The sequence below is a fragment of the Bombyx mandarina genome, chromosome 28 (genome assembly GCF_030267445.1).
Source record: "Bombyx mandarina strain Sakado chromosome 28, ASM3026744v2".
Taxonomy (NCBI): Eukaryota; Metazoa; Arthropoda; class Insecta; order Lepidoptera; family Bombycidae; genus Bombyx; species Bombyx mandarina.
Window position 1 is genome coordinate 7,114,104 of NC_143233.1, and position 23,332 is coordinate 7,137,435.

The 23,332-nt window shown below is 38.1% G+C and overlaps 1 protein-coding gene across 1 annotated transcript in view; it reads left to right on the forward strand.

Annotated features, from left to right (window-relative positions):
* Positions 1-23,332, forward strand: part of LOC114243389 (cell adhesion molecule Dscam2) — a 170,793-nt gene that overhangs the window by 77,938 nt on the left and 69,523 nt on the right. The window contains exon 6 of the mRNA XM_089738984.1: positions 5,110-5,135. Coding sequence (XP_089595110.1) covers positions 5,110-5,135 — 26 coding nt within the window. The remainder of the gene's footprint in view (positions 1-5,109; positions 5,136-23,332) is intronic.

Here is a 23,332-nt window from a genome sequence, read left to right on the forward strand (position 1 = left end):
TATTCTTTCACCGTGGAAGTCAATTACGAACATTTGCTAAGCACGTATTTCATTAGAAAAATCAGTACGTTCCTGCGGGATTCGAACACCGTTGCATCGCTTGATATGAATGCACCGGACGTCTTATCTTTTAGGCCAGGACGATTTCAGAATGGCGGTAATAAACGGTCGTAAAGTTAAAGAGCATACTCCAGTTCAGCGTCGCAACTGACAGCCGAAATTGTTTGGTGGTTATTTTTTCGATGACGTTTTACAGATAATTTTATTTATTTATTTATTTATTACACTTCATGTAAAATTTACATTGGCAGACTTAATGCCTAAGGCATTCTCTACCAGTCAACCAAAGGTAGTGCAGAGTAAATAGTGGTAGGTGCAATGAAATTTATATTAAGCTACGACTAGATACACAAAACAGTATATATATATATGTACATATTATTATATACACAATCACATATACATACACGCATACACACACATAATAACCAATACCAATGCTCCTTTTTATTAAATCATGATGTTCGGAGCTATCATTGTGTACAATGCCTTCAGTCAATCAGATGGCATACATCTCCCCGAATATCGTCAATTACTTTCTGTTAACGATTCAACAAATTAAAGAGCGGACGGTTAGCGTGGTATGGACGTGTGATGCGTAGAGAGAAGATGCATGTGACTAGGAGATGTATGGAAATGGTAGTGCAAGGTAGAGGGCGAAGAGGTCGACCGAAGAAGACATGGATGGAGTGTGTGACGAAATGAGAGAGAGAGGAGTGAGTGTTAAAATGACGGTTGATAGAAAAGAGAATGGAAGAGAAAAATTAACTGTGCCTACCCCACCTAGTGGGATAAGGTGAAGAAATAAGAAGAATAACGATTACTCTAGCCAAGGCGGGATCTAATACTAAATGTCACTAAAATGTATAAATACAAAAAAAAATTATCTTAATAATCAAACTAAAAATAATTTTTAATTCAAAACGATAGCGTCGCTGTCTTATTTTTAGGAAAAAGCAAAAATGTGTCTTAAGTAGAATTACTCGTCGTATATCGTATACATAATGTATGTGCGGTTGCCACTATAAACACAGTTCGTGTGATACTCTCGCGAAAGGACCCCTACCATTGGTCTGATTGAAAGAAACCGCGATTCAGAAAACCCACTATGTTCTCCGATCTCAGTCAATGACTGTGGTGTTTTTATGCAGCTTATATATACTTTTTTACTATTTTTGTTATTAGGGCTCATGCATTAATTACTCGATCGACAAAGATCAGGTCTTCAAAATAACTTTTGCAGATTTCGCTGCGGCTTGCACTAATTATCCAAACTATCGAAACATATTGATTCGTTGGAAGAAGCTCCACAAACCATTTTACATTGGTAGTACACACAGATCCATAATGTGGCAATAGCTAACGTAGTTTGTACACGAATTTTAATAGAGTACGGCTCGGTCACCGTCCTCAACCGACAAGAAAACTAACTCATAGACACAGGCCACTGAGTTTTGTCGCCGGATCTTCTCAGTGGGTCGCGATCTCGATCCGCTGGTAGATTCAGCGAAGCACTGCTCTTGCTAGAACTAGTATTAGCAAATTCTCTCAGGTTGAGCCCATGAACTCACCTACCAGTCCGGGCGTAGTTGGTATAGCCGTCCTAGGCTACCAGTGAAAAGGTAGGGAAAAAAATGTATGGCAAACAAATAAATTTAATAGAGCTCTTCGTATTTCTTTATTTATTGTGCTAAATTTATCAGTAACTCACGACCCGGTAGGTTCTGGTTGATTAAAGTCCATAGACATAACAATCAAAGTCCAGATTCATAAATATTAAGTTAAACATCAAAATTATTACAATTCACAAGCAACAAAAAATTATTTCGAAGCTCTCCTTTTCTCGGCTAATTTTACTATTTAATACGGTCACCATTTATACAGCTAATAAATATTCTTTTCGTTTTTCCTTATATTCTTTTTTCAATTGATAAGTACATTGCAGATTATTTCTTAGATCATATTTTCTGCCTGATGGTTATCTGGAAGACGTCGCTTGTAGCGTTCTTAATGTTTTCATCTCTGTTTATTTTAAGCTAGCTTTTGCCCGCGACTTCACAAATAATGCTTTATTTTAGAACAAATTTGGTTAGCATAAAAATCGTTATAGTGAGCCAGCCTTAACATATAAACATATGCTGTAGTGGACTTTTTTTTAGATATTTTAAAGGGGAACAATTCTGTCGTACATTATTTTAGCGAAACTTTAACCGTTTCTGCAGCGCACGCAGCGGAAGCTCTCAAAAAGGCAAAAAACCCCGATTTTGAAACATTCTTTATTGGTGCTCCGCTTGTATTGGTCGTAGCGTGATGTTATATAACCTATAGCCTTCCTCAATAAATGGGCTATCTATCACTGAAAGAATTTTTCAAATCGGTCTAGTAGTCCCTGAGATTAGCGCGTTCAAACAAACAAACTCTTCAGCTTTATAATATTATAAGTAGATTGGTGTATCATTAATGAACGACTCACTAGAAACGCGAACAAATAGTAAGGGACAAGCACTCAGCATTATTGCGTACATGTATGCAGATGTGTCAAGATGTTGATGCTTACTTTGTACATTCTCGCTTACACTCGAAGCCAGGACTAGACGTTACAAATGAGACAATACTTAAACATCCCCTTTACTTGTTTATTTAATATAAAAACACGGTCGATGTGTGAGGTGCGATGAATTATTCACAAAATACTGGTCTTGTGAGTCTGCACGGGTAGGTACCACAGCCTGGCCTATTTCAGCCGTTGTACTGTACTGAGATCTTAGAACTCTTTTCTCAAGATGGGTGGCGGCATTTACGTTGTAGATGTCTATGGACTCCGGTAACCACTTAACACCAGGTTGGCATGAGCTTGTCCATGCGTCAAAGTAATAAAAAAAAAAAACGCACGGGGCTAAGTTAGAAAATCTTGACTTTTGTTAAGGTAATCATTTGATGTTCAATCCCGGCGTGCCGTGCTCGTGCGCCCGGGTGGCCTGGTAGGGCCGCCGTACTCTGGAGACCGTACCGGACGTCCTCGGGGTGGCGTCGCGTGTCTGGTTGCAGTGTTGACCGCGGGAACCCCCGACTCTGACCGGGTTTTGACCCCGGACGGAGATCGGACGTCGGGTGTAAGAGTAGAGGAGTCGTTTAGTGGGTGGGCCCTAAAATTCCTTGGGCCCGCGGTCTGCTTCCAATACCATGCAGATCGTCAAGTCTCACATACCTCGCGCGACCCCTAGGCGCGGGGACCTCGTAGGAGGTTCGGCCCCCGGACCGAAAAAAAAAGTAAATAAATCATTTGAGTTTGAGCGGACAGGATCAATTGCATGCAGACTCAGCTTACGCCTTAACACAAGCAACTACATACAATACGACCATAGATAAATACCAGTCATAATACTTTCTGTTCGATAAATATTAAACGCTTTCAAAAAAACAAATTAACAATTCACTCCTAGATTGATATAATAATAAAAAAATGTAGCATACAATGTTGAACCAGCTTTCATAGTGTGAAATACAGAAAGCTCAATACTTAGTGCATGCATTAAAAGCTCTACGCTAACAAAGACTAATGACTAAGTTTAGTACACCGCTGCGTTTGGTTGAAAATAATTTAATACCAAAATTTGCTTGTGTTTTGAATATGCTAGAGCCAATTACTTTGGTAAATTTCGAATTTACCGTTGAGATAACTTATGACTAGGCATTGGTCCTGATCATCATATAATCCGTTGGGTCGCGTCATCTTAAGGGGGCGCGGGACGGGTCTTTTTTTTATTGCTTAGATCGGTAGATGAGCTCACAGCCCACCTGGTGTTAAGTGGTTACTGGAGCCCATAGACATCTACAACGTAAATGCGCCACCCACCTTGAGATATAAGTTCTTAGGTCTCAGTATAGTTACAACGGCTATCCCCCCTTTAAACCGAAACGCATTACTGCTTCACGGAAGAAATAGGCGGGGTGGTGGTACCTACCCGTGCGGACTCGCAAGAGGTCCTACCACCAGTAATTAGGCCTCGAGGATATCGAGGCAGAGGTGATGAGCGGCAGGTTTGTAAGGAGCAGGCTTGATGCGTTTATGGGTGGGACGTTGGTGCTTCTTCTTTTCTTCATCTATTCTCACTTTTCCCTTAATCCCCCTCTTCGGTCTTCGGGGCGGCCGCTTATCTATACTAATATTATAAAGCTGAAGAGTTTGTTTGTTTGAACGCGCTAATCTCGGGAACTGCTGATTCGATTTGAAAAATTCTCTCAGTGTTAGATAACCCATTTATTGAGGAAGGCTATGCTATATAAAATCACGGTAAGACCAATACAAGTGGAGCACCAATAAAGAATGTTTCAAAATATGGGTTTAAATAGCTCCTTAATATTCTATAATTCAAAAATATTTTTACTTTCTACGTAAATTATGTGGGGGTAAAATTTAGCGTTATGCCAAAGGAACTATTCTACGCGGGCGGAGTCACGAGCAAAAGCTAGTCATCATATAACATTGACAAGAGTTGACACAATATAGAAGTCAACGAGGCCTAAGAGTTGTGCCGCGTAGTGTACTCCTATAGAGCGATCGACTATGCGGGTGTTCGAATCCTGCAGGCTGGTACCAATTTTTCGAATGCAATACGTACCTACATACTTAGCTTGTTCACAGAATTATGACAATCCCCTCCACGGTGTTTTCCGAGCGTTATGACATGTCCTTCTTCAAACGAGGCTTGCGGAGAGTACTTAATGGTAGGCAGCGGCTTGGCTCTGCCCCTGGCATTGCTGATGTCCATGAGCGACGGTGACCACTTACTATCAGGTGGGTGGTATGCTCGTCTGCCTACAAAGGCAATAAAAAAAATTTACATCGACGATGAAGGAATAATATGGTGCAATTAAAATCAAACCAGCATAAACTATAATTTTAGTAATTACTAATGGAAGGTGAAATAAATTTCAAATACTGTTGCATTTCATGGAAGGAACCATGGTTTTTAGTTTTAGTGAGTTTTTTTTCAAGATTCACAAACTATTTCTTTTATAATAATAATTTATTTTTTTATATTTCAGATCTGGAGACCATGACTACACTTTTGGTAAGTATTTAATAAAGTATCAAAATAATTTTGCAAATCTATACTAATATTATAAAGAGGAAAGATTTGTTTGTTTGTTTGTATTGAATAGGCCCCGAAACTACTGAACCGATTTGAAAAATTCTTACACTCTTTGGAAGCTACATTATTCCCGAGTGACATAGGCTACAATATTTTTTGAAAAAAATTAGGGATTATTACTTTAATTCCAATAATGTGATGTGTGTGTAAAAAACTTACCTAAAATATTCTTATATCGCGTGCGCTGCGAAAACTATTGATGATAGAATAAAATAATGTACTACGACTTTGTAGAACACATTATTATTTACAAAAAGTGACCCGACAGCATATATCTAACTATTATAGTTATGCCGCAATAAGTATTATTTTATTTAAACGTCTCTGTTTTATTTTTAATATTTAAACGTTAGATATCGTTGAAATTTTTGTTAAAGACCTGAGCGGAGCCGGAGCGGGCCGCTAGTAAATAATAAAATAACAAACAACCCAGCAAACATCACGAACTTAAGCCCGGTTGATATTATCATAACCGTGACCCTTTGTTAATGAATGGTATTGGCAACTAATATACATAATTGAAAGTACTATTTAATATTTTTATTTCGTCAGTCGATATTTGAATATCACTCTAACTCGTTTCTATATATACACTGGTGGTAGGACCTCTTGTGAGTACGCGCGGGTAGGTACCACCACCCTGCCTATTTCTGCCGTGAAGCAGTAATGCGTTTCGGTTTGAACTTTCCGTTTGAAGGGTGGGGCAGCCGTTGTAACTATTCTAGAACTAGGATCTAATTGTCTCACAACTTACAGGAAAAATCTGTTGCGAATTATTTCCCAATTAAATATAAATTAATCTTAAGCAATCAATCAAATGTAATCAAATCTTAGCTATATATTTTTTTTTTGTTAATGCACTGTCGATTGCACCTATAATCGAGGTGACATCTGCCATGAACTTACTGTCAATTGTTCAATGTTTTGTATTGATGATCACTTTGTTGGTGCAACTTAATAAGTAAATAAAAAGTAAACTTATATCTCAAGGTGGGTAGTGCATTTACGTTGTAGATGTCTATGGGCTCCGGTAACCACTTAACAACCAGGTGGGCTGTGAACTCATCCACCCAACTAAGCAATAAATAAAATATATATATATAATTATTTACTGACAATTGTTTGTACATACAATGCCGGCTATGTTTTGGTGGTCAGCGAATTTTTCAAATTGGGGTTTCATTTTCACGATAAGAGGATTTCAGGTATTAGACGCCAACCATCTGCCTAATAAAATTAAAGTATTTTTGTTTATTTCAATGGCCTCTCGGACAATAAGTAGTATTTATAGAAGAGCTTGTTTTTCATAGCTAGTATTTGGATATTTTTTTTATTGCGCTAGTACGCAGACGAGCATACGGCCCACCTGATGGTGAGTGGTTACGATCGCCCATGGACTACAGCAATGCCAGGAGTAGAGAAGCCGCTGCATACCGTTAAGCCGTTTTGTCTAAAATGAGTATCTCGAAGATGTGCATCCATCCATGTTGTCAAAATACACCACAGCCAGCACATATGTACATAAGTACACACACGTTATCTAGAATATTACATAGCACTGATGCGAACTCAAAAACACGTTCGATGCTTTTACCAAATTACAGCATCGATTTGCGTGCAATTTATTTATGTGCACTCAAATTATTCACATCCGAATTGGCCGTATCAAAGCATTCATTTGCGATTGCATCGCCCGGCCGAGTCCAACGGACGTGACAAGAATGAAGCTATAATCCTTACAATGTATTTGCATGCGTCTTGTTTTAAGATATTTTTTTATTTCTCCTGTAGGCAGACGAGCGTCCCACCCGATGTTAAGTGATTACTGGAGCCAATAAACATCTACAACATAAATGCCGCCACCTACCTCGAGATATGAATTCTAAGGTCTCAGTATAGTTAAGACTGCCCCGCCCTTCAAACCGAAACGCATTACTGCTTCACGGCAGAAATAGGCGGGTGGTACCTACCCGTGTGGACTTACAAGAGGTCTTACCACCAATAATATAGACACTATATCCAGCCGTGGACATCTGTACGTTGATGATTTACCACTGATATCACCTTCAATTACTAAGATGAACCAAAATAAATCTGAGACCAAAACAAATTTTCAACTCTCATTAGAACTTTAATGAAAATGATTAAGTTAAATACCGTTTGATTCGTTGTCTCTCGATCCAGGGGGTCGTCACACAACGATCTCACGTATCGCTAAGCCAGAGGTATTAAACTTCGGCTATTATTAGCGCCAGAGGTGTCCGAACTTCGCTCTTTAATAACGTCAAGATTTATTGGCCTTAGCGATTAGAACGTATTATTTATATTCTAAAAATCTTAATAAGTAAAAACTCTAGGGATGAGTCGGCTTGGAAACTCATTGAAACTTCATCAAAATTTTCTTTCGGGTGATTTAGGCACGTAACTTTTATTCTGTTTTCTTATTAGTAGTGGGTTATGTTCTTGGATGAATGGAATAGCTGATACAATTACAATGCAATTGAGTTTCCCGATCGACTTGCGTAAGAGTCTTCATTTTGTGATCAGTTTTTTTTTCTACACATCTATTTAGTGTTAATTAACACTTTGGGAATGTCCGAAGGAATATTCCAACTCTATAATTTTTTAATTGTAATTTTCCATATAAGTTTTTTATCAAAACATTCCCAACTTTATTAATTATATAAACAATGCAAATATGAATCAAAAAGACAGAAGCTTTCAATTTGATAAATGTATTTACGAAACATCCGTCGCGGACGAGCCAGCAAAAAGCCCCACCGCGTATTCACATACGAACTTTTTACACTAAAAACAGTCAGCGAAACTTTTCTAGAGCTTTTTCAAACTGCGTGTGAATATAACGTGTGTGCACTGTCTGTATGTTTTAGTATATTTTATGAATTCAGCAAACGTAAAGTTAAAGTTTCGAAAACAAACGATAAAGCCTTTGTCGGAGCACAGGTAGCGCCCACTCTATGTATAGCTGATTGCTACATAGGCGCTATAAGATAACGCTCTTTTGTTTATTGATACGCTTTTATTAGCTTCAGACGTATGTTAGTATGTAACGGAATCTTTGAACATGATTTTGACCCCCTTCAAAACGTCGGATTAACTCGAAATTTGGTATACTTATTAAGGACCGATGACAATTTAATATTTAAAAATAAAATGAAATAAACTAAAAAATTTGAAATTCAACTAAAAAATGAAACATAAATAATAGTTTAAAAAAACTAACAAAATACGCTTTTACAGAAAATCCAACTAAAAAATAGAACATAGACATAACACAATAGACAATAAAATAATTTTTTCTTACACTATTTTTAATTCAAATTTATTAAAATTTATTTTCTATTTTTTAGTTGGATTTTCTATAAAAGCGTATATATATTGTTAGTTTTTTTAACCAATTTCATTTTTTTGCTTTGAAAAATATGATGTTTGAAGGCAGATAATTTAGTAACATATGCTAAGAAGGTTGGTAGAGTCGTTGTTATGCAACAAAATAAACATCTCTACCCTATGTTAGGGTGGCTGACGTCATTTATACTGCGGTGTAAGCTTCGTTAAGTCCTTAATATAATTCCTTACAAACCCTAGTGTATTGTCTAAAGGAATATTAAAAAAAAGTTGGTTTTTCAAAGGACAGTAATATTTCATCATACATTCGTAGTAATAAAAAATTCACAAAACCTTAATCGCGCTTGTAATCATTTCAAGATAACTTACTAGCAAAGCCTTTTAATTAAAAGGCCATCCAATTAGACTCAATCTATGCGATTATGTCCTGTTTTACATAGAATAAGATCCACTAACGTAAACTTTCAGAGCTTAAAGCTCCGCTGGAAAACTTCTGAGTTACTTTCTAAACTCAATCTTGAACGCTGCTTTACAGACAATGTCACGGGTCAATTTGAAACAAACTTTAATAGAGTTACAGTATTTATGTAAGTCGCAAGGACCCAATTTCATTAGATTCTAGTTAATGTCTAAAATTTAGATATAGTAATTATATTAGTCGGTGCTTGATAATTACACGCAATTAAAAACAGAGCTGCTTTCTCTTATATTTTTCTTATTTTTTTTTTCCATTCTTCTCTATCAACCGTCATCTCAAAACTGACTCCTCTTTCTCTCATATCGTCATTCACACACTCCTTCCATGTCTTCTTCGGTCAACCTCTTCCCCCTGTACTTTGCACTACCATTTCCATGCATCTCCTAGTCACATGCATCATAATAAATAAATGTTACGAAAATAGACAATTTACTATCGGTTCAATAAAAATCGGGAATATCTATTAAAGGCAACAAGGCGTTACTGGTTGTAGGACGCCTTGTGAGCCCACACGGGTAGGTACCACCATCCTGCCTATTCCTGCCGTGAAGCAGTAATACGTTTTTGTTTGAAGGGTAGGGCCGCCATTGTAAAATTAAAACTGATACCTTAGAACTCATGTTTCGAAATGGTTAGCGTAATTTACTTTATTAATGTCTATGGGTTGCACTAACCATTTAACAACTTAGGTCTTGAGCACGTTCATCTATCTAAGCAATTAAAAAAATAGTAAAATAGAGTGTAAACAACAATATTTTTTTTTACTTTTCTCTTCTTCTCTTTCTCCACCTTATCTCACTAGGTGGGGTCGGCACAGCTAATTTTTCTATTTCATTCTCTTCTATCAGCCGTCAGCTCAACACTCATTCCTCTCTCTCTCATATCGTCATTCACACACTCCATCTATGTCTTCTTCGGTCAACCTCTTCCCCCTCTACCTTGCACTACCATTTCCATACATCTCCTAGTCACATGCATCTCCTCTCTACGCATCACATGTCCATACCACGCTAACCGTCCGCTCTTTAATTTGTTGATTACTGGGGCTACTTTCACACTTTCTCTACCTTTATAAATTAGTTTACTTTGATAACTTAAATTCAAATGCGCATAGATTTTATGGAACTTGAACCATTTTTGCGGCTGACTGAATATGACTATCACCACCAATATAAGTGATTAAACGGTTAATTCAGAAGCTTGTTAAGCCATCCAAGAAACTTTAAAAAAAAGATGCACAAAATCATTACAGAGTACAAACTTTTTTTTAATTTTATTTATTTATTTATTAAGTGGGTGGACGAGCTCACAGCCCTTCCGGTGTTAAGTGGTTACTGGAGCCCATAGACATCTACAACGTAAATGCGCCACCCACCTTGAGATATAAGTTATAAGGTCTCAGTATAGTTACAACGGCTGCCCCACCCTTCAAACCGAAACGCATTACTGCTTCACGGCAGAAATAGGCGGGGTGGTGGTAACTACCCGCGCGGACTTACAAGAGGTCCTACCACCAGTAAAGCACGCTTCACCCTACTAATGCAAAAAAGACATATTAAAAACAATAATAAATAAATATTTCTGTGAAATTTGTATACGACCCCTTAAAAACTTTACATACTTACCAACTAATGAACGAGTCCAGTTTGAACACCACGAAAACTCCAGACACCGCATCACGTTACTCTAAGTACGACCCCAATGTTTCGCTTCCCTCCCGCCGTCTTAACATATACGGAGCGCTTATACCGTGTTAATTCCCACTTAAAATGTCTGTACGGTTCGTATGTTCTCTTGACCCTTTAGATTAGGACGACCGCGGCTCGAAACTTTACTAATTAAGACAGCCCAGCCACTCAGTGTCTGATAATTAATGTTACAGAGAGCCGTGTTTGGAGAGGCTGTACGTATTAGATACAAATTCTCCTGTAACATACTTGCTCGAATGTTCGCGGTCGTAGCGGGCTTAGTTGGATCTCGGTATGATTAGTTGTTGCGGTTTAGATTTATTAAAGACTAATTCAAATCGATTTTTGCGTTTTTAATACTGTTAATTTGGTTTTTAAACTATTGCATAGCTTTTATCGAGGGCTTTGAGCGCGGCGACCGAATCAAGAAATTCCGTAACAAAAATAAAACCTAACACCCCTACTCCGCTTACCATTTGGCTCGCGTTCAACACATTCACACGTTGCACTTGTGTAGTGTTTGTGAATAAGTGCGTGGCGTGACGTCGCACTGCATGCGAATCATGAAAAGTCTGGCCATCTCTCTCTCGCGCGGTCTAGCTTATGATTGTGAAGGGGACATTTATTATTGTTTAAATGTTAAATTATTATTATGTAATTATAATTGCATAATTTTACTGGTCGAGCCCTTCGTAGCAAGAGACGGGCCGAAGTCTAAAGGAAGCATACTGACGCATCACATTTTGTGTATATGTATGGGATTATCAATGAAACCAAAACCATTTAATCAACATTACAAAATGAAATTAAAGAAAAAAACCAATTCCAACTTTAAATTGCATAATATCGATAAAAAAACCGATATTTAATTTCCACATAAGTCCACAATTTCTTAGACTTACAACACTCGATTCTTTTTATCGGAGTCAATTGAAAATTTCAACTAAATTCTAACGAATGTTTCCCTAAATCGGCATTCTATGAACTGCCCGTAGATTTCCTATGGGAAATAAACTTAACTCTCCAAAGTCGAGCAGAGTATTCCGAAAATAGTACGAAACAGTCTTTTGTACAGATTTCATGTTGTAGGAAATTAATATCTATATCTATGTGGCCTTAGGGCGTGTTCTGTAGAACCACCATCCTGCCTATATCTGTAGCGAAAGATTTGTGCGTTCCTCTTTGAAGGATGGGACAGTCGTTATGCCTCGTAAAATTGATACCTCGATCTTATATCTCAAAATGAATGGAGATATTCACGCGGTAATGTCTATAGGTTTAGATAGGCACTTAACAGCTTGTGTAATAATTACTATATTACAGTAATGTTGACTTATGTATAATAATATTTTGGTATTCTAGTACTATAGTATATTTAAGTCATAAAACTGTTATAGTTTTGGTTATCAGTTCGTTATTTTCTATAATAGTGATATCATTATTCTTTTTATATTAATATTATGAAGTCTATTTTATATTTATTTCTATTTAGTCTCAAAAATGGACAGTTATTGGAGTGTACAAAATTAAATTATATTAAATTATCTCTGAAATTCAGTGTAGAACGTGAATATTGAATAAGTGAGGCTAGATAAACGTGACTAATAATTACATCAACTATACAAGTAGAATATAACAAATGTAACTATAGAACTCACCTTGGAACTCATATCTCAAGGTGGGCGGCGGCATTTACGTTGTATATATCTATGGGCTCCAGTAACCATTTGACACCAGGTGGGCTGTGAGCTCATCCATCCGCCTAAGCAATAATAATAATAAAAATTACTGAAAACAAAAACTCATTTCTACATACATACATATATATACCCTTTGCGTATTACGACAGTATTATTCTCTTTTAACCATCATTATCAGACAATGCAAGGCAAGCCTTTTTACTCGTTAATGATCTGACTGCTCGTACGTACTAATGACGTATGTGGATGGGATTCTATTATTAATACCTGGAATATTACTGGATCGCCTTTTGTGTAATGTTACATGACTTTTTGGATTGAGCGATTGTATACGAGGGCTGCACTAAAAGTATCGGGAATGGAATATTTCCACTGTTCCTGTCATATTAAAATCTTTTTAATTGAAAACTCCTTGGGTTTAAAAATCAAATACCATTTATTTATTTAAAAAAAGATTCTCGGTCTTGTCACGAGGTTTTGTCAAACTTGTTTAGTCGTTGAGAAAATGGAATTGACTCGAGAAAATTCAAGAGCGATGATTTATTATGACTTTCGAAGTGGTTTAACACCAAAACAGTGTGTTGACCGGATGATTTCTGCATTTGGTGATGAAGCCCCATCCAAAACCACAACTTATCGCTGGTTTGCTGAGTTTCAACGTGGACGTGTCAAGCTCAGTGATGATCCCCGTCAAGGTCGTCCAAAAACTGCAGTCACCCAAGAAAACGTTGATGCTGTGCGTAAGCTGATTGGGGAAGATCGACATGTGACATACCGCGAAATTCAGGCAACTTTAGACATTGGCATGAGTCCAATACAAATAATCTTGTATGAACAATTAGGTGTAAAAATGTTGTTTTCCCGATGGATACCGCATTCGCTCTGTGAAGAGCAAAAAGCGGCTCGCGTTACTTGGTGCGTCAGAACTCTCGAAAGATTCGACGCAGGATCCTCAAATGCTGTATACAACATTGTATCAGATGACGAATCCTGAATATACGCGTACGAACCCGAAACATAAAACCAGTCACGAGTTTGGGTGTTCGAAAATGAGTTAAAGCTAACAAAAATTATTCGTTCACGGAGTGTTGCAAAAAAAATGGTGGCCACGTTTGTCTCCAAAACCGGCCATGTTACGACTATTCCTCTTGAAGGACAAAGAACGGTTAATGCAGAATGGTATGCTAGCATTTGTTTGCCACGGGTCATTTCTGAACTCCGTAAAGAGAACTGCAACCGCCGCATCATCCTCCATCACGACAATGCGAGTTCTCACACCGCGCACAGAACAAAAAAGTTTTTAGAGCAAGAAAACATATAATTATTAGACCATCCGCCGTACAGCCCCGACCTAAGCCCTAATGATTTCTATACTTCCCCTAAAATAAAGAATAAATTGCGTGGACAGAGACTTTCATCACCTGAAGAAGCTGTGGACGCCTACAAAACGGCCATTTTGGAGACCCCAACTTCCGAATGGAATGGTTGCTTCAATGATTGGTTCCATCGTATGGAAAAATGTGTCAAATTTCGCGGAGAATACTTCGAAAAGCAATAAATACATTTTTAAGTAGTAATGTTGTGTCACTTCGTAAATTCCCGAAATTTTCAGTGCCGCCTATGTATACGCGTCAAATAGAATCGCAGCAGCTGCTCTGTGCCATTAACGATTCAATGTTTAAGAGCACGAGTTAGATTTAGAACTCTAAGCACTCGCGTACGATAGCAGTTCGGGTACGATAGCAGATAAGTTAAAATATTCGGGCTATCTAGTACCATTCAATAAGGTTCGCGAATTTAGGTGAAGGGGTGAAGGTTGAAGGGGAATTTTGGGTTTCAAGAATTCATAATGAGAATACAGAATAAATAAATTTATTGATGGATAAATGTTCACCTAATAAAAAAATAAAAATTATAAATTATACATGTCGTGGATAACGACTTCAGTAATATTAAGACATTGTTTTGATTATTATTTTAAATGATAAAATGTTGTTTTGATAAATATCACAAAAATTTAGGGTAGATACCGTAACGCCAAAGTATAATATGGCAGTATATGAACAGAGTCATCTCAGTCTCAGTCTCACTATCAGTCAGTCAGTCTCAGTCTCAGTCAAAGTTTCAGTCTCAGTCAGTCAGTCGGTCAGCTGAAACGAAACTGTCGGCTTAGCCTGTCATTGTAAAAAATATTTGTTGAGAGTTTCAATAATTATTATTCAAAAGGTTTTATTGACTATTATTGCAATTATTGCAATAAACTCAGTTCCACCGAATACGAATGATGAGGGAATTGCCGCTCGGCCATCCCTGGTGCCGTCATATACATATGTCGGAGAAACCGCATTATTAACGCCATCATCAGACATCATAAAGGCGAATAGGGTGATCAAGTTAAGAGAAATATTGAGTACACAAAACAGGTTTGTTGTCTTCGAACAATTTAGAAATCTTCTCTTGACGTTAGCTAACGAATGACAGTTCTTAGGATGGAGGCACCGCTCTTCAAGAAGGCTGGTTGGTAACTGGATGGCGTCTACGCGCCTCCATTGGCTAGGCTCTGTCGTAGCACGAAGTTATCCGAGTTCCGCAATCGTGCTGCCGTCTGTCGAGAATCATGCCGCGTTTCGTTTTGCTACCAAAGTAATGACCGTCTCCGACACATGTATAGATATAAATTAATCTATATAATATATAGGTATATAAAAATGAATTGCTGTTCGTTTGTCTCGCTAAAACTCGAGAACGGCTGAACCGATTTGGCTAATTTTCGTCTTGAATTATTTGTGGAAGTCCAGAGAAGGTTTAGAAGGTAGATAAATATGAAAATGCTCGGAATTAAATAAAAATAACAATTTTGTTTTTCCTTTGATGTGTCCCCCGTCGGACGGATTCATTTTGTTTGTTTTAAGTTTATTTTATACAAAATTTTGTGTTTTATTTATCGATTGAGGCACTACGAAGTCTGCCGGGTCAGCTACTATATAATAAAAATAAATAATACTACTCAATCGACATCGTCATGTTATACTGATAAAAGTAAAATACATTTATACTCAACTTTTAGATGAACTTCCACTAAGGCGTAGTGGAGGAGCAATCTCTTAAACAAAGGACCTTAACCCTACTTGGACGAAACAAAGGAGACTCAAATTGGACTCGATGAAGAAAAACAGGGGACACTGCGTTTGCTAGGGCCTTCCGTTGTAACGAGATGGTTACACTTCAAGACAGTAAAACTTGTTCAATAGTAAATTAATATCCCAACTGATCAAGATCATTTCCCAACTAAATAAAAGTTGTGTGGTGTCGTGGGACACCGGATAGGAACGAAGTTCCTTATTATAAAAATATTAATTTTAAGTTCTATTCGAGGTACACAGATAATAAAACTGGAGGTTTCACAACAACGGTTATTCGGTAATGTGCGAACTTATTGTGGTACACTTAATTCACGGTTGTTTGCATAAGAGTTAGTGTATTGCGCAAACGAACGCTCTGAGATCGTGGTCAAAAAATGATAAAAAATATGTTATTTTTTGTACGTTATTACAAAGTTAAGACGTACACTGTGTGCATTACTAATAAAAAACTTACGTTACTGACGTTTTTTCCAGGTTTGGGTACCGACTATATACCGGCGTTTCGGTTTGAAAGATGGGGCAGTCGTTGTACTAGGCTGAGACTTAGAACTCATGTCTCTAGGTGGGTGATGACTCCGGTAACCACTCCAGGCCATGAGTCTATCCATCTGAGCAATAAAAAAATGTAAGTGCCATTGCCAGGATCCTGAAACATATTGTTAAAAATCTCAATGGTACTGCCTCACCCTTCAAAGCCTGACAACAGTGAGGACTCGCGTTCACAATAATGTAATCTTACGAACTATTAATATATAACTGTATTTAATAATTACTACTACTACTACTTACTACTAATATACTTATGACTAATACTATAACTATATTTAGGCATAAGAACATTCCTAACATCTCGTAAACTGTGATAACTTCTACCTAGTGAATTAGGATTTACAGTGAAATAAAAATACCCCTCCCTGATTCAAACACCGAGTTTAATGTAACATAAAGTGTGGAGACATATTTAAAAAAAAAACACAAAGGTACATTCCAAATGTGTAATATTTTTCATACGTTTTTCATCTAGGACAAAATCGTTACAGAATCTTATTCAATTAAAATATTAATTCCACTAATTTTGCACGCAAGTGTACTTCCAGCTTGTTAAGGTATACACGGTGTAAGTGACAATTTGCGACAAGTGGCGAATGTGAGTGCCATTACACCGGCGGGAAACGGAAATGGGATAACAGCGAAGCTTTAAACGAGATTCTTAGGTCTTGCCGCGTAAATCGGTTGTAGAGAGCCGGTGTTGCCAGAAAAAAATGCGTTAAAAAATATATGTTTTCTTTTCACTAAGTACCTTTGTAGAGCCTGATTCTAGAAAACCCAATGTCTAATGAAATACGCTTTTATAATTTCAACTAGCTTTTGCCCGCGACTTCGTCCGCGGGAATAGTTCACAAATAATGCTTTATTTTAGAACAAACTTGGTTAGCATAAAAAACGTTATAGTGAGCCAACCTTAACATATAGACATATTCTGTCGCGGACTTTTTTTTAGATATTAGAAGATTTTTTAGATTTTAGAAACTTTAACCGTTTCTGCAGCGCACGCAGCGGAAGCTCTCAAAAGGGAAAAAAACCCGATCTTGAAACATTCTTTATTGTTGCTCCGCTTGTATTAGTCTTAGTGTGATGTTATATAGTCTTTAGCCTTCCTCGATAAATGAACTATCTAACACTGAAAAAATTTTTCAAATCGGACCACCAGTTCCTGACATTAGCGCTTTCAAACAAACAAAGTCTTCAGCTTTATAATATTAGTATAGATATTCAGTCTACACTAATTCAACGTGAAACAATACTATAGATACTTCGATTTCTGGTAGCGGCGTTCACGTGGCGTTCTATAGGTTCGGTGACCCCTAAACACCAGTTAGCTTATCCTCATATCCATAGCAATGTAATAATTGAAAGCGAAAATCTTAGCGATGAGACTTACTAAGCTTCAAAACTTCTTCATTGGGTTTGTAATAAAGCGTATTAAATCAACCGAAATGTCACATCATTAATGAAGTACTAGTTTTCATCAAAAGCTTCCGGTTTACGTGAACACACAAATTCTGTCACACAAAATTCACAAAGAGTCTTCGAACAAATGGGTGAACGGACTCTCGATTCACCTGTTGTTTGGTGGTGGTCGCGCCCATTGAGACGTAAAGACGGAATCTCAGCTGTATGAAGGCTGACCCATCCCTTGCACTGGAACGCGTGAAAGCTTCGCAGCAGAATAGACTAAATCGGGATACCGTGGCAACTCAATAATTTACACCAACTAAGCTTTTCAAACTAGATTATTTTATTGCCTAATAGAGGGATCAAGTCCACAGCGTGTTGTCAATTGGTTACTAGAGCCGATTGATATTAACGACGTAAATGCCGAGACCCAGCTAGATACGGTTTTTACTGGTGGTAGGACGTCTTGTGAGTCCGCGGGTAGGTACCACCACTCTGCCTATTTCTGCCGTGAAGCAGTAATGCGTTTCGGTTTAAAGGGTGGGGCAGCCGTTGTAACTATACTTGAGACCTTGGAACTTATATCTCAAGGTGAGTGGCGCATTTACGTTGTGGATGTTTATGGGCTCCAGTAACCACTTAACACCATGTGGGCTGTGAGCTCGTCCACCCATCTAAGCAATAAAAAAAACCTGAGTTTTAAATCTCGATATTTAAAGTACAATGACCTCTGCTATTCAAACCGAAACGCATTACTGCTTCACGGCAGAAATAAGTGGAGTAGTGGCTACTAAGACAACTTGATGGCAGTCGTCTACAGCAGATCGGTTATTCCCCTGATGTTTTGATATCCTTCAATGATGATGAGCGCTTCTATTTATTGGAATTTAAATATAAAATACATAAAAGGGTGGTGATACCACCATTTCGATAAAGTGGCACGACATGAGAACCCTCTCATCGTGGCCGGCGGTAACTACATTCCCGATCCTGCGGACAGAATGGAAAGCAGTCGATGTCGCCCTAAGCACCTCATTTCGGATCCTTCCGATCCACTAACGGTGCTTTAAGGTACCTCGAGCACCGGTCATCATGCTCGTCGAACCCGCTTGCGATGAAGGGTTTGACGAGTTAATTAACCCTCAAACACTGCCCACGCTCAAGCCTACTGAGTTTCTCGCCGGATCTTCTCAGTGGGTCGCGTTTCCGATCCGGTGGTAGATTCTGCGAAGGACGGCTCTTGCTAGGGTTCGTGTTAGCAACGTCATCAGGTTTGAGCCCCGTGAGCTCACCTACACGTTAGAGTTACGCTAAGCCTCTCGAGGCTATGAGCACAGGTATGTAAAAAAAAAGGTGATATCTACCAGACGACTTGAAGATATCTCTGCGGCAGACAGCTGCTGTGTCTCTTTCTGATTTCCTTCAATAATAAAGAGCGCTTCATTTTATTGGAATTTAAATACAAAATACATCCAAAGGGTCACAGAAAACGGAATACAGACACGGAGCTGTCGCGACCACACTATAAAGCGACTTCCAATTTCCTCCTCATTTCCTGTCGTTTTGTTTTCCCTCGTCAATAATAGAAGAGTTTGACAAGACCAAGAGTATAATCGATAGTCTATTATAATCGTTTCCGGGAGTCTCAAAGAGGCTGTCAACGAATTAATTTCGATCGTTTTAAGCGCTCGTGAATGAGTGAGAGATGTTACAATAGAAAAGTCAAATATTTGCTATGGAGGCTCTGTGTATTGTTTGATCTGCGAAATTCACCATTAAAATTCGAGCTTTTCGTTTTGAACTGTAGTATGGATATCCTTATTTCAATACTAGCGACCCGCCCTCGCTTCGCTTCGGAAACATTAAAACACACATGAAACCAAAAATATAAAATAAAAAAAAAAGTGTGTGTGTCCGCTCCGACGCACGACTGGAGTTTACTCCTCAAGAACGATTATAAAATAAATATTCGTGCTATTCCATGGTCGTCAATATCCAAATAAAATAATGAGAGAAACGCGCGATCAGTACGAGGCTTTGTGGCGGACTGCCGGCGCAGCAGCCCGGCGTCACCTGCGATAACGCGGCCGCGCGTTGGCTCCTGATTGGCGCGCGCACGCATCACGCAATCAGGAGCCAATCAGGCGCATAACGCATTTCGTGTGACATGCTAGTACGATTTTGATTGGCGCGCGCACGCATCACGCAATCAGGAGCCAATCAGGCGCATAACGCATTTCGTGTGACATGCTAGTACGATTTTGATTGGCGCGCGCACGCATCACGCAATCAGGAGCCAATCAGGCGCATAACGCATTTCGTGTGACATGCTAGTACGATTTTGGTCCCCATAATTTTCATACCCCGGGCCTATATATGTAAATCGATTCTAAAGGAGTAAACTCCAAAAAAAATAAAAAAAAGTAGCCTATGTTCATCAAGGACAATGTCGGCTTCTAATGGAAAAAGAATTTTTCAAATCGGTCTAGTAGTTTCGGAGCCTATTCGAAACAAACAAACAAACAAATCTTTCCTCTTTATAATATTAGTATAGATATAGATATAGATAGCGACCCGCCCTCGCTTCGCTTCGGAAACATTAAAACACACATGAAACCAAAAAAATAAAAAATAAAAAAGTAGCCTATGTTCATTAGGGACAATGTCGGCTTCTAATGGAAAAAGAATTTTTCAAATCGGTCCAGTAGTTTCGGAGCCTATTCGAAACAAACAAACAAACAAACAAATCTTTCCTCTTTATAATATTAGTATAGATAGCGACCCGCCCTCACTTCGCTTCGGAAACATTAAAACACACATGAAACCAAAAAAATAAAATAAAAAAATAATAAAAAAAGTAGCCTATGTTCATCAGGGACAATGTTGGCTTCTAATGGAAAAAGAATTTTTCAAATCGGTCCAGTAGTTTCGGAGCCTATTCGAAACAAACAAACAAACAAATCTTTCCTCTTTATAATATTAGTATAGATAGCGACCCGCCCTCGCTTCGCTTCGGAAACATTAAAACACACATGAAACCAAAAAAAAAAATAAAAAAAAATTAAAAAAAAGTAGCCTATGTTCATCAGGGACAATGTCGGCTTCTAATGGAAAAAGATTTTTTCAAATCGGTCCAGTAGTTTCGGAGCCTATTCGAAACAAACAAACAAACAAATCTTTCCTCTTTATAATATTAGTATAGATCATCGATATTTCCATCTCGTATCTCAAACCGGACTGTGGCTTTCACGTAGGCAAACATTTAATATCAGTGGTCGGTCAGTTGGCTTATCATTCTAACCCGATGGGAAAGTTGAGGCTGCGATGCTGGCTTGATTTGGGAAGACAGTTGATGACTGTAGCAGATGAAGCTCTTTACGCCCTGATGATGAAGTGTGAAGGCTGCAATTGTTCCGTTGCAAGTCATCAGTTTGAAGGTGCCGACAAGGTCTTCCGCTGAGTGGGTGTAATTGCTCAGTAGACCTGCACTCTCGATAGGTTTTTTCCCTACATATTCGCTGGTCGCCTAAGAGCTGCTTCAGCTACGCGCGGTGCCCGATGCTATTCGGAACTTGCATATATGCAAACTTATTGTTACACCGGTAAGAGTAACGCCATCTATCGCGGAATAGTCGAACGAGTATCGAAGGATCTAGAAGCACCTAGAACGCTCGAGAGGTACAACGCCATCTATTGTCGGATTGCGGAAACTACTACTAGAGAGGTGTGGAATATTCTCGATAATTCTAGGGATAAGGTATCGGCTATAAAAGCGTTGTAGGGATGGCACGCAGTCAGTCAGTAATCGGAACTAATCGAAGCGAAACAGCGAACGGATCACCTGAAGCGAAGCGGAACAAACGAATTGAGAGTTTTAAAGTGTTTGTTGAGTGTTTTAAGTGTTCCAAGTATAGAATACAGTTTTTAGTTGTACTTTGGTGGAATTTTATTTATCCCTAACCCCAGCGCGTTACATTATTTTGGCATTGTTGTTATCGAGATTTGGGAAACTGTCGTAAATCTTGTGTTCGAAAACGATTATCGCCACAAGCAAATCAATTTTAAAATAGCTCCCAAAGGAAACCCGTTAATAAATCGATTCGTAATTTTTTACCTGTCAACTTACAACGCTTATCTGAGGAGGGTTTCTTGAATTTTATCCGTCCTCTTTAAGTCTAAATAATCTGGATCGTTTTGTCGGAAAACCGTGCTGTTAAAGCTTCATTTCTCAATGGAATATCGATAGGAACGTGGACAGAATCAGAATAGTTCACTTGAGTTATGTTTTGGCAATGCAAAGACCCGTCCGCGCGTAGCTAGAATAGCCCCTTAGACTACCAGAGAATGTTTTGCGAAAATACCATTTATAATTATTGTACGAGAATGATAGTAAGCAATCAATTTCAAATTTATCATAATATTATGTGAAGCAAAAACTTTGTATCCCTTTTTACGAAAATTGCGCGGACCGAGGAGTACGAAGTTTCACACACTTAAAGTGAATATAGAGGAGTGCAGAATGTTTTTTTTTTTTTATTATGCATAAAAAATACATTAAATCAATAAAAAAAAACATTACACACACTACCATGTATTTGACACACACAAGCATGCATACTATTTGTTTATTGTCAAACTTTTCTTATTACTAAAAATAAATAAATTTTACTTATTAAATTGAGAATAGATTAAATATTGTTTGTTTATATTAATATTTGTCTAAAGTGTAGTCTTGGTGAAATCTGTGATTACAGAAGTATATAACAGTCTTTGACAATAGAATCATAATAGTGTACAAACTTATAATTTCAATTAATTATAGTCGAATTTCGACTATCGGAAGGAAGACCACTAGTAGAATTAAATATATTATGTGATTCGACAATAATGTTTTGCTAATGTGTGCTCACTCCAATTAAAAGCCGTCGTGGCCTAAAGGATAAGATGCTCAGGGCACTCGTATCGAGCGCTCCAAGTGTACCGGTGTTCAAATCCCGCACCCAAATACAATTTTTTATGATGAAATACGTTTTTATTTATTGCTTAGATGGGCCCATCTGGTGTTAAGTGGTTACTGGAGCCCATAGACATTTACAACGTGAATGCGCCACCCACCCTGAGATATAAGTTCTAAGGTCTCAGTATAGTTACAACGGCTGCCGCACCCTTCAAACCGAAACGCATTACTGCTTCACGGCAGAAATAGGCGAGGCGGTGGTACCTACCCGCGCGGATTCACAAGAGGTCCTACCACCAGTAAGAAAGAACTTGTTCATGACTGACTTCACGATGTAGGAATAATATGAATAAAAATTAAATACGTAGTAATTGCTATATTCGTAATTACTGTACAATTGAGACAACATACCTCAAGTCTTGAGGTGGGTAGGGTATACACATTGTGATGGTTATAAGCCTGCCTACTTCTATATCGAAGCAATCGTCCGTTACGCGTGAGATATTACTGAAGTCATTAACAACTTAATACCCGGTGGGCTAGTCTTAGTCTGTCCATATATACCTCTAACTAAAATGAGGTTTCAACTTAAATTTAAGTTTTGTAATGTTTTGGAATATCTATCTATATATATAACTAGCGACCCGCCCTCGCTTCGCTTCGGAAACATTAAAACACACATGAAACAAAAAAAAATTTAAAAAAAAATTAAAAAAAAGTAGCCTATGTTCATCAGGGACAATGTCGGCTTCTAATGGAAAAATAATTTTTCAAATCGGTCCAGTAGTTTCGGAGCCTATTCGAAACAAACAAACAAACAAATCT